Here is a 13,205-nt window from a genome sequence, read left to right as displayed (position 1 = left end):
ATGCTTATGTAATATGTCAACAGTAGTTCTTCCTCACCCATCATGTCCCTGACCCTACAAAAGAGATAACGTCACTATAGATATGAATTATGAAATATGACTAAAGCAGCTCAACTTAGCTTGATTGCTAACTTGTGTTAAGGTAGTTACAGTTGAAAGATTGACATTTAGCCTTTTTTACATGTGAACGTCTGAACCAAGGTGCATTTGATGCAGCTAGTTTTCATTTCACGTTGCAGTTATTCGAGCGACATACCTCCGTCCTGTCGTCATCACTTGTGCGGGGCTGCGTCTTCTTGTACCTGACACTGACGGGTTTGTAGATTGGCTCACATCTGACGTCAGCTCATTGTCGATACAGCTCGTGACCTTCAATCACTGTTTGAATTAATGGAGAGAAATAAATGAAAAGATTCATTTCATTTCATTGACGGCATAATAACAGTAATATGGCAATACTGCCAGCAGCACCAACTTCAAATGCGGTACTCTAGTTTGAATTCACCAAATGAATGTTCTCGTTCTCTCTGACTCATCCTCGCCAAAAATACCTGGAAAATATCACCATTTTTTTCCAGTTGAATTGTCAGACTATATTTCAATAAAAGTCTTGCTCTCCTCCTCTCCGCATTTGCTACCACGACTCATTTTTCCATTTTCCAGTTCTGATGAAAGCCTGTCCTAACTTGCTGTGATTGGTCTGAAAGTCTGTTTGATCCACACCGAGGCCACCTCTTTTCCTCGGACCAAGGTTCAACCGTTTTAATTCTGGTTTGGATCAAACTGAAAAGTCTGAACCAAACAAGTTAGGTGTGAAAGGGCCCTTAATGTCATGCAGCCACCAGCCGCTCAGTATGTCTGTATAATAATTCAAACATATTGATGCTTTACTTCGCTTTATTTTTATGCATGCCTTAAGCTGTGGTCACATTACTTCAACTAAGTTCATGTAGTTTAGAGTCTGCCACACGTTCGTAGGTCCGTTCATGTTCACACAGCACGTCAAACAGGACGAACTCTTCATCCCCTGCCAGCAGTGGCCTTTACACGAGGAACATGCATTATTGACCAAGAAGGACTTTGCAAAACTAAAAGAGTGAGACATAAAGAGTCTCCAGCGTGTGCACTTGAAAACCCATTCTGTGAAAGAGGCGAGCTGCCCTAAAAACTAGACAGAGTGACCAGCTGTGAGCGAGCAGGGCCTGAGGAGGAGTGCAAAGTAATCATTGAGCGAGCAAGGCTGAGTGCTCGCACTGCATCAGACCAGCGGACTGAAAAAAAAAACAAAAAACGGATGTCTGAAAGGTCACCATCCTGCTGCTTTTACAGATTAATTCGAAAGATCAATAATTTAGCTGTCAAAGGGACTGTTGAAGTACGGATACTGAACTGTTTTGCACTTTATTCATGAAGTGTTTCTTTCTCCCACTTCCCAGTCGAGACCTACACTGAAGCATTTCTTCACAACAGTGAAGTGAAACTCACCCTGAGTGCTGCACAAGGGATTCAGTGTCAGAGTCAGAAAGGGAAAGATCGCAGTAAAAGAAGTGCACTGTACCAGTGTACATACCTCAAGTCAGACATTTCTGTGAAAAAGTGCTTTTCAGGACACAAAAACTACAAAAAAAAAAGAAAAAAAAATTGCTACTGTTTGCTGTTTATGGCTTAAGTCACTTTACAAGTAAACCAACACGGCTGAGTCTCTCACTGTTACCTTGAAATCACATCTAGCTGTTGTCCCTGGTGGCACCAGTGTGAGAGCTGTTTTTGACACCAGATACTGACTGATATAAAGAGCCTGAAAAACAAAACACACCCGGCAAAAAAAGTGACTTTTAAAGGTGCAATATGTTAGATATGCTCAGAATTTTAGATGAAAACATTTGAAAAGTGAACTGACATTATCAGCTAGAATGTGACAAAGTAACAGTTCTGACATCATGACGTCTGTGTACACTGTTGCAGAGGTATCTACTGAAGTTAGCATGCTGACGATAAAAGTCGCAAGTTTGCTATGGCTCACAAGTCCTCCTTGCTTTTTTACTCCAATAAATGAACAAAACGTACTCACAAAATGTTAAGAAACAAACTGTTCTTGCACTAATTTCAGCTTCTGAATTCAATTTTATCTTAATTACCAGGTTAACTGATTGCAAAACTTTTAAATTCGACAGAAACAAAATCAAACTCTCCTCCATTCTGACAATCACCAGCTTGGTCAAAATATACAGGTTAGATGTGATTCCAGCTCTCCCTCCTCTCCTGTCCCAAACTGCTGAGTCTTCATCGTCCCCGCAGTCCTGAGTCCTCACCAGAGCCAGGGGCGGGGCTTGTGTGCAGGCGAGCCAGGCAGTTGCTTGGAGCCCCCGGCCACTAGGGGGGCCCCGGCCACTTATTTTACAACAACAATAATTGATAGGCCTGGGCTTTCAGGGACCTCTGTTGGTCCTTGGACCTCACTTTAAGAACCACTAATCTATTTTTTCAGTATTCATCTCAAATGTCCCAGAAATTGTGCATTTATGAGTGCAAAAACCAAATTTTTGCACCATGCACAGGTGGGTTGGGGGCCCCAGGGATTTCTTGCTTGGAGCCCCAAGAGACCCTGACAACGCCACTGACCAGAGACACTGTGAATCACTTTGGTACTGGAATCCCTGTCTTCAAACTGGCCTCCTTTGGTCTCAATCCGGTCCTGTGTGGTGGTGTGTCAGCTGTCCTCAGTGTGAACACAAACAATCCCCTGGTGCTCTGGCCAGACTCAGTGAGCTAATAGGGCCACTAGCTGCATGGCTAACTCAGCTGACCAATCTACTGCTACAGCCAAAATTGGCTACAGCAAATAGTTTAGTGAGCAGCAGTGTTGGCCCCAGTCTGTTTGGAGGAAGCTTTGACAGGCAGCCAGGTCTTGCACATTGTGCTTTTGCCGGTGTGATCCCATCACAACATGGTCTCCAGTTTCTTAACAAACTTGGTAGCTTAAACGCAAAGCCAACCTGTGGAGTTTGTAGCTTGTAATATTATTAGGCATTGTTTTGATGAGTGGGTCCCCATTTGCATGTTTGTATCTTGTGCACATGCACAAGGCTGCATACAGTATGTACAATCACAAACAGACAGATGAGTCGAGACACACTCCTGCCAATGGTTTCACACTATTCCACTGATCTGCAGGCAATCGTAACGTTACTAATGTGTCAAGAACAGTAGCAGTGCACCGTAAAATGAAGGGAAGAAGGAGACATCAAGGAGCTAGCAAATGTGCAGGTCTGAAATTCACCATGTTTATGAGACCTCGAGGACACACAATGTGTTTTGGTGAGAAACAATGAATGTAAACTTAACTGTGTCTGTTTTGTTGCAGAGCTCTCTGCCTTGGAACCCCTGGAGGAGCGCCCTCATTCAAATGAATGAGAATGCTGTGCTTTTTCACACACAGGCTTTACATGGTGTCATGTCATGTTCAGAGTAACTTTTTTGAGTGTAAAAAGACAAACTCAACAGTAACAGACCAGCTGCCTACCTTCCTTTAAACCTCCGTCCATGCCAGCTGCATTGATTAATATATGAATATGCAACAAAACACTTCAAATACAGCATGTGAGCAAATTTAAATGAGACTCCCAACTTAATGTGCAGTTGGCTGATAAATGAAACCAATGAGAACATTTTTCGCTCGTGAGTTGAGGGAGCGAGTGTCTGACACGCTCACAATGGTCGTTAATTAAGGTTTCAACAGAAACATAAGTTTTAAAAACCATTAGTGACACAGGCTGTGAGACAACTGAGGACAGTCCTCCATCATATCCCTCCTTTTAAACCCACCCTCTTTTTTTCAAGAGTAATATATCTCCTCCTCTGTCAAAACTGAATAAAACTGTGAGGAACATTAACATTAAAGACATGTCTGAATGACAAGAGTCTGTCACTTTAACAGATAAATAAAACCAGTAAATTCATTACAAATAAGAATTTGAATACAAGCAAAAATGGTAATTTATCCTGACTGTGACCAAGTGGACAGAATCTTATCACATAGGGACTTGATCACATTTCAAGTAAAAAATCTCATGTCCACCTCAGCAACATCTCAAAATATCTGGAATGATTCATTCTTCTGACGTGTATGATTTTTTTTTTTTTTTTTTTCTTTAAAGGCCTGCTGTGTTGCTCTATTAAATCTTTTACAATGAACCACAGAGCACATTCAATGTGGGAGTCCAGTCTAAAAGCAAAAGGCTTCGTTGAGGCAGAATAATGAGAGCGAGTCTGTTATTTAAAGACTGGCGCCATGACAACAGAAGACCACTGCTGGTGAGGGAAATTTGTTGTGCTTTTTTTTTTTTTGAGAGGGAAAGAAAAGCGGAGGGGGATGTGTTGCTATAATGTCATACATGACATCAAACAGAGGATATAAGGTTTGCCTCTGTGTTGAGTGCAGTGGGTTTGACTGACAGGTGATTTACGCAGAGGGATAAGCTGCCTGCGCTGCCACTTCTCACAGGTACACAAAATGCATAGGCTACATGTTGAAATCACACAATACTCCATGACAGTTTGGAGTTTTATTGGCCCAAAGACAGAGAGCACTCTGCATATTCCCATACTGGTGAGAGGGCCTGACATCTGGGATGTAAGAGTCTGCTGCCGAGCAGTGTTCAAGTGCTTTTACTTGTCAGAAAACAGAATCCAGAAGAACATGGACGCTGTAGAGCCTGACAAGAATTTTAATATTTGAATTCTTACAGTCACTAGTTGTGATGAGTTGTCTCGCTAGCTGTAAAGATACATGAGCACGTAATACTAGTGCTTAGCTGCTTCTTACTAAAACACGTGCAGGTTCGATCAGCTGAGCTGTTCAGGGCTGGACTGAGCCTTTATGGGGCCCAAAGGAAAGGTTGTTCTGGGACCCCCTGGTGACCACCCCCTGGTGACCAGCCTCTCAGTTTGTTACGCCCTGGATTGCCACTTGATGGCATTGCAACAGGTGTGATCAAACAGTTGTCTAGTTACACATCCAGCAGACACGGAGCATCGTCACTCATTTGAAGTCATGTTTCTGGTCAGCTGATGATGATGAAAATTTGTACTGTGCGGTCAACCTTCAATTTGATGAACAATGGAGGATAACTCAATCAGCCTCAGATGTCATTCATTCATTCATTCATTCATCTTCTATACCCGCGTATCCCTTTCGGGGTTGCGGGGGGCTGGAGCCTATCCCAGCTGGCAATGGGCGAGAGGCGGGGTACACCCTGAATCGGTCACCACCCAATTGCAGGGCCCTCAGATGTCCTGACAGCAATATTTATTTTTTTTATTTCAACAACACAAATCTGATATCTGCTGTTACTACAGAGCGCACACATGGATACACACAAGCTCAGCTTGATATGGTACCTAAGCCTTGAAGATATCACACCATGAGGGAGGGGTAGACACAGCGTCTGTGACTAATACCAAGAGCAGCTCTCATCCATGCTTATTATGAAGAAGCATCTGCATGGTCTTCAGCTTATGTACCACACAGCCTGAGCCTCCTCAGTATGTAACATACGACAAGTGTGAAGGGCCATGGTTACTTAACCTCGACAACTACATTTCTCCATATGCAAAGATTCTTTCCACCACAACTGATGACTAAAAGATGCTCTGTAGAGATGAGGGGAACTGCTGAGTCCTTTCACATTGCCTGTAGTCATGTTTCCATTGTTAGTGTAAAGATATTTGTTGGCGCAGCTTTAATACGCCTTAAAGTCTCATTTTACTTGAGCTTTAGTTTTACTGTTCTTCCACTGGCTTCATTCTCATCATAACCTTGTTCTGTTTATCTTGTTTTAATTGTTTAATTCGTGGTAACTTTTGAAATATACTCCAACATTCACTCAGTCTTTTGTTATAAAATGGAACCTGAGCGGCAAATTATACACCAGCAAAACTATTATTGCAGCTTTTCAAGTTGAAGATTGTCTTCTGAGTGCCATGTAACGTAGCTGACGGTTCCAGCACTAAAACCGCTCCGTGTGTATTCATTTGGTGCTTACATTTGTGCTTATGCACACTTGTCATTTTGATATACACAATTTATTTTGTAGCCTTTGTATTCGGTCACTGGATCGTAACAGTTTGGGTTCTAAGCTTAAATCAAAGGTGTAGGTGTGCATATGGACCGCTGGGACATGTCTCTGCAGATATTTTGTGAGGACAGAACTGTCCCTGCCGATATTTGAGCCAGCTCAGTGGCATTATCTTTGGAGCGAGCAGTCAGTGCTGCTGCTGTTTCAGAACCATGGACAGCGCTGAGAGGGCCGCAAACATTTGCCTGTGTGATGAAGTTATCTATCTGTGACAGCTGTTTCTACACGCCTCCCCCTGATTTTCACAAGAACTGTTCATACATAGCACTCTGCTAGTGCTACGTTCTTATGTGAGTGCTCTGATTAGGAAATGTACTCATTTATTTTGAGCCAGTATCTTGAAGGCTTGTGTCCGCAGAGCGTTTTTCTCTCTCACCACACAAGCACTTCATCCCAGAACCCTGCCAGCACTCTGCCGCCAGAGAAAAACACTATAGACACACGTTCTTATTATTAATAATAATTATTATATAGTGTCCTTAAAAACACAATTACATAGTGCTTTACAAGTAAAACAGAACCTCTGTACAACTCAAAGAGAATAACAAAATCAACCAAAAGCCATAAAACTGAAACACAAAGAGAGTAAAACCAAACCTATTTGTTTTGTCTTGTACATGTGGAACTAAACCATTTATTTTTAGATCAATAAACTCATCTATCCATAACTTTTAGTTGTAAGAAAATGACACAACTGCACAGACAAGCTACATCACAGATGAATGCCACATCGAGCGCACTGCAAGTACACAACCTTTGGTGTCGTCAGATTTCCAGGAGTCAAGCGCTCAAACTCCGAATCCAGAAATCATGTGTGAAACATGATGTCTTCAACAGCTTGAGTTTGTGTCTAATTACACACCCAAATGTTTATATAGACTGTCACTACTGGCTACACAGCCAGGAGGTAAAAATAAAACCCACTTCCTTTAAGCCTGTCAGTCAAGAACTGACTGAGAGCTGAACAGAGACAACATGTGAGTTCAAATAAATACGCCTGTTAAACTCATATTTCATTTTGTTACATTTTCACAGATTTGTTGGGGTTTAATGGATGGTTTTGCACTGAATTTGAATAAAAACGGACATTAAGTAAGGCCTGAAGATTGTGGAGGCATTCATTGATATCAGTGAGAACAATGATGATCTTATGATTTACTGCTTGTGTTGCAGTTTGTAATGTTTCCTTTGCGATGCGTCATTTTCATGTCTGGTAAAGTCATCCATCTCTGATTGACACTAGTAGATTGCTGAAGAGGCTTTGTTCTTTGTTCTGTAAAACCTCCACCATCACAGCATGGTCCTCATAATCAGATTCAATTAGAAAACTTAATCATTTTAGTCAATTTTATTCAGCTAATTCTTTTCTAAGCAGTCTCTGACATCGGGATTGATGAATATTCATGTTTTTTTTGCTTTCCACTGTAATTACATCTGAGCTCCTGCAGAAAAAAAGCTGCAGAGTGTGAAACTTTGGCTACTTAAACATTAACCCACCTTTGCCCCCCGCCTACGCTACCACATTAGTATGACCAGTGGGAGCTCATTACAAATGGCTAATTATCAGCAGTAAACCATCCTTCAGTCAAAAGCTATTTACCATTAAATCCTCCTCCAGACACACGTGCACTCTGGGACTATACGGATCATGGGAGACCTCTCCTGTAAAGCATCAAAGCACGCTGGGGGAAGCCAGGCATTGACAAGGAGCTCCTACCGCCTTTGTTTGCAGGTTGCCATGAATCAAACATTGTAGAAGAGCCACAGAAGTAACATGGATGCACATACAGCAGCTGAGTGAAGATCAGTTTGCGTCTTCTGTTTTTAAGGGTCGTTGCACACTGTGGTCAGCAACATATAATTTCGACCTGTGTGCATCCGTGTCACACAGAAGGAGAGAGACTGAGTCATCTGTAGTGGCTGCTGATGCATAACATATGAAGTGCTATATTTGGTTAAAGTCAATGTCAGTTAATGTCTCGATTTCCCTTCATCCCCACAGAAATCTGTCATCCCTTAATGTCGATGAACAATCATTTCCTTCTATTTTTAGCTTCAGAGTGAAATGCGCTTCTCTTTTCAAATTTGAAGCTATAAGAGCAAAGTTTTGCATCGTTGCACGCCCTCAAAATATATGTCAGCACGAAATCTCTGCATATCACTGAGTCTGATCGCTGCTCTCTGAGCCTCTGAAGCTGACAGATCATCATCCGAGACGGAGGACGAGGAGGTGGAGGCAGGACGAAGAAGTGAGAAGGAGACAGAGAGAAGCAGCGGGCGGGGTGGTGGTGGAGGAAGGGGGGGGGGGGGGGGTTGTTTTTGAGTGTTCGGTGTGTGGGTGTATAGCCTTACTTTGAAGTGCTTTCCCGCTGGGGATGGCAGTTTCTCACAGACCACTGCCTTGGATCATATCACATGCGATGCAGATAAACACAGAAACTTACATGTTAACATGCAGACGACAGACAGACTGATGAATGTGTATAAACACACACACACACACACACACATCTCACTGAATCAACACTGGTATTCACCTGCAGTATACAGCAAACACTGACACATGCCCGGTCTATGAAATAACTTTGTCTTGGTGGAATAACATTTTCTGTCATCCTCTGTGTGTCGTTTCTATACAAGATGGCTGCAGGAAGAGACGCTGACTGCGGCACCTTGGAGAAGGAACACACTGTGCAGGGCTGAACACAGACAGACTCACTTCTGTGCATTCAAACTGCTTTCAGCTGCTCCCTGCTTGGATTCGCCGCAGCAGATCATCCGTTTCCACGTCGTCTGTAAACTGGGCCTCGACTGATCCAGCGTGGAAAACTGATTTTGACGATCCACGTCTTGATTTGCCGTAGGCTTTTATGCCAGATGCACTTCCTGAATCAACCTTCCTCATTTATGTAGGCGTGGGACCAGCCATTAGGAATACACTGTCTCACGTACTCCCAGTGGCTGGAGAGCAACTGGAGGCCCAGTGTCTTGTCCAGGGACACGTGGACAGGAGGAGATGAGGATCAAACCACCAACCATGTGATCTGCGGGTGACCTGCTCTCCTTCCTGAGCCACGGTGGCCCACTTTTGTAAATTTAATTAATTAATTAACTGTGCTGGTGGTATGTAGCTACATACATTTAATCAAGACCTGTGCTTAAAGAGCCAGTGTGTATGATTTAGTGGCATCTAGCGGTGAGTGAAGTGAATACTCTTATGTTCAGGTGTTACATTCAGGTCATGATACGTCATTATGAATATTATTTTCAGTTTTCATTCTCAGTTTCAGTACAAATTTAAGTTACCTGGACATGATCTGTACCTTCTTTATATTTCTGGTCCACATGTCAGAGGGAAATATTGCACGTCTCACTCCACTACATTTATTTGACACTTTTAGTTTCTGGTTACTTTACAAGTTAGCATTGTACACACAAAGCATGAGGGAAATTATAATACACTTGTACGGATTATGTGGCCCAACAGTATAGTTCAAATGAACTCCACCTCAATCAAGTACAACAGTAAAATGCTGCTTACACATGAATGTGTCAGTAGGAATAATTAAGTAATATGGAATACTATAATATTCACAGGGCCATTTTTCTGCTTTCACTGATGATACTTTAATATATTTTGCTTATAATGCTTGTTTTTCTTGCATTTTCAATCACACACTTTTATTGTATTGGAGTATTTCTATATAGCAGTATTATTTATTTTGAGAATCTGAGTTCGTTCACCGCTGTTTAACTCTATCTTTTGGCATGTAAAAAAAGCTAAGATAAGCCTTTATTGATCCTCCAAAGGAAAATCCAAAAAAGACAGATTTTTGGTTTTCATACTACGTTGAAGTGGACATGAGGATGCTGGCATAAGTGGAAAATTCAAATGACACACACACACACATGCACAAGAACATTGACACTGAATATTTGTTCACATCTGTGGAGGCGTGGTTGGCACCGTCAGCAGTCACTTGTGGTTAATATCTGGGTGGGTGATATGTATCCTGCAGTAGAGATTAACAAATGAGAACAAATTGTATTTGAGAAATTGTCACAAAATCACAAAATGTGCTCTTTGAGGCCTTAGATTCTTAAAAGCTTGATTTTCTGTTAGTTCACACCATCTTTTCACTGTCTGTCCCACTGGGACAGTCACATGTACCCACCGGCCAGCGGGGTGAGACACACACAGGCACATCAGTTTGACAGCTGTCTTAAAGCAAAATATTCCTCAATCAGCTGTAATCTCATTAAGAGAGATGAATCCCAGCTGTTTTCTGTGGCCTGCAATTTAAGATTCACTTTTAGCCATATTTCAGTTTATGTAATTTTCCAATTGAAGGCATTCCGTAAAATGATAGAAGCTATAAATCCACCACGTTGACCATAACCTAGTCTCAATTTGATACATTTGCCACAAAAAAACATTGAACCCTAATTACATTACATATTAACTGGCTTAAATTTGATTTACCTGTCCTCTAAACGAAATTCTAGTTTTAATTATTACCATCGTTAGTCTGGAAATTTGGAGTCGAGTATCTAAGTGATGATGCTTTAATGATTCTCTTTGTACAAATGTAGGCATATGTACGAGTCTTTTTTCATGCACAACTTTTAATTTGCTACAGCCTTCACAATAACGAAGTTATGGACGAAATAGCGGCACCATGGAATAAGCAGCAGGTGTCACAGTCAAAGCAGCGACAGAAGCCAGAGCAGCTGACAGCATCTCTGCTATGCAGCTATGTACAGGCATGAAGCATGAGCATGTCCCAGTGTGTCCGCAAATGCCCTGACATACTGGATTTTGTAAATTAACTTTTGATATATATATATTTTTTTTAATTGTTTTTTTGTTGCATTAATTGTTTTTTGTTGCATTACTTCAGGAATGACACTGCCCTTATGATTCAGTCTGAATAAAATGTCTTGGAAAAGTCTTTGCTTGTTCAAACTGTCGGTGCGTCCACAGTCTCATCGTAATTCCTGCTTTTCCGGCGCGCCTCCCTGCCAGACTTCAGCTCCATCAGCTCCACTTCGTGCTTCGCGGCCGTCTCCAATACTTTCTGTTTATTGTAGAAGACCACAAAGTTATTTATGATGGGGTGGATGGGCAAGGCGATGGCTATGACCCCACACAGAAAGCTCACGGCTGCGTTGCACTTGCCGAGAGTGGTTTTGGGGTAGATGTCTCCGTAGCCCACCGTGGTCATGGTGATGATGGCCCACCAGAAAGACTGCGGGATGCTCCTGAAGAGGGTCTCCGGGTGGCTTTGCTCCATGGTGTAGGCCAGCGCTGAGAACACAAAGATCCCCACGCCCATGTACATGAGGAGCAACCCCAGCTCTTTGAGGCTCTTCTTGAGCGCGTAGGTCAGGGTCTGCAGCCCCGAGGAGTGGCGCGCCAGCTTGAAAATACGCGCGATGCGCATGATGCGGAGCGCCTGGACAGCCTGTTGAGCGTTAGCCAGCTCCATCATGGATGTAGTGCCGAGGTAAGTGAGGGACAGGACCACGTAAAAAGGCATGATGGCCAAGAAGTCTATGACGTTCATGAAGGAGAGCGCGAAGTGCAGCTTGTTCGGAGAGGAGGCGAGACGCAGCAGGTACTCCGCGGTGAACCATGACATGCAGACGGTCTCGATCATCTCCAGGGTCGGGTGCTCCACCAGCTTCCCCTCGGCGTCCGTTACCTGGAACTCCGGGATGGTACCCACGCACATCACCACCGCCGAGACCAGGACAGAGAGAAATGATGCGATGGCGATGATGCGCGCCGGCAGGGAGGAACCCGGCTTCTCCATCAGTTTCCACAGGAACCTCTGGCACTGCTGGGTGCGCGTAATGCACTGATCCACCTCCAGATCCTCCAGAATGACTTTTACTTTGTTTGCAATCTCATTCAACTCCTCCTCCTTCTCACCTAGGTAGCTTTTGCAGCATTCATCTAAAACACCTTGGTCTATTTTCCAGAACTCCATCTCCTTGATGAAACAGATGGGGCAAATGCCGCGTTTGATGTGGATTTCATCGAAGTAGTAAACATCGATGATGCACTTGAAGACGTCGGGATCCCGGTCAAAGTAAAACTCTTTTCTCCCCGGATCGAAGTCATCACAAAGAGACGAGATAACTTCTGAATTCTGAGTGGAGCAATTCAACAACTCCGCCAGTCTGCTCTCCGGATAACGGTTCAAAACATCCCCGAAAAGCACCACTCGGACCCCGCCAATGTTCACAGCAATCTCCCCCTCTGCGCACAAACCAGTTCTATAATTTGGCTTCGGAATTGTCCACATTTTACAGAGTGTTGGAATGAGTCAATGTTTGTCCTGTAACGTAAAATGAAAGCGTACTAACCAGAATTAATGTCCATTATGTCTGCGCTAAATGTTCCCTCTCAAGACTGTTTCATGCACTGAATGGCACAGCTTGAGCGGCCAGCTTTTCCTAACACTTCCCACCTCTCTCTCTCTCTCTCTCTCTCTCTCTCTCTCTCTCTCTCTCTGTCACACACACACACACACACACACACACACACACACACACACACACACACACACCAAGCACTTGCAGGTCTTTCTCCTCGTGTTTTTCCAGTCCAATATGTAGCTTGTGTGGCTGTAAGGAATCTGTAATTGAAACTTAAAGGCTTTTGGAATGTCCAGTATACCTGAAGGGAATCTTCTTCACTAATTGGTGAAATATCATTTATGATGTTAGAGATAAATGCTTTGAACACTGATGCTGCACAGAACAGAGATAGTGCTCTCTCTGGTGATCATGGACTGTATAGCATTCAGTGGGGGGAAGAAACAGTACATTTACTCAAGTAGCCTATTTGATTACTATTTTGTAGCACTGGTACTTTAACTATTTCTATTTTATGCTACTTAATACTTAGACTTCCACTATATTTAACAGGATAGCAACATACATTTTAGACAGCTGAAGGTACTGGTTAGTTTTTAGCTTTTACATTTTTCACAAGAGACTGTGTTGTTGGGGTCTGATGACACATTTCGGATGTTTATGAGCTGTTAGCAGTTCCACCAA

The 13,205-nt window shown here is 42.9% G+C and overlaps 1 protein-coding gene across 1 annotated transcript; it reads right to left on the bottom strand.

Annotated features, from left to right (window-relative positions):
- Positions 1-9,505: 9,505 nt before the first annotated feature.
- Positions 9,506-12,548, bottom strand: kcnf1b (potassium voltage-gated channel, subfamily F, member 1b). The gene has a single exon (XM_076747978.1). The coding sequence runs from the start codon at positions 12,446-12,448 to the stop codon at positions 11,099-11,101; it is 1,350 nt and encodes a 449-aa protein (XP_076604093.1). The 5' UTR covers positions 12,449-12,548; the 3' UTR covers positions 9,506-11,098.
- Between the last annotated feature and the right edge of the window lie 657 nt (positions 12,549-13,205).

The sequence above is a fragment of the Chaetodon auriga genome, chromosome 14, assembly GCF_051107435.1.
Source record: "Chaetodon auriga isolate fChaAug3 chromosome 14, fChaAug3.hap1, whole genome shotgun sequence".
Taxonomy (NCBI): Eukaryota; Metazoa; Chordata; class Actinopteri; order Chaetodontiformes; family Chaetodontidae; genus Chaetodon; species Chaetodon auriga.
The sequence above is the reverse complement of the archived record's forward strand: the minus strand, read 5'-3'. Positions and strand labels throughout refer to the sequence as shown.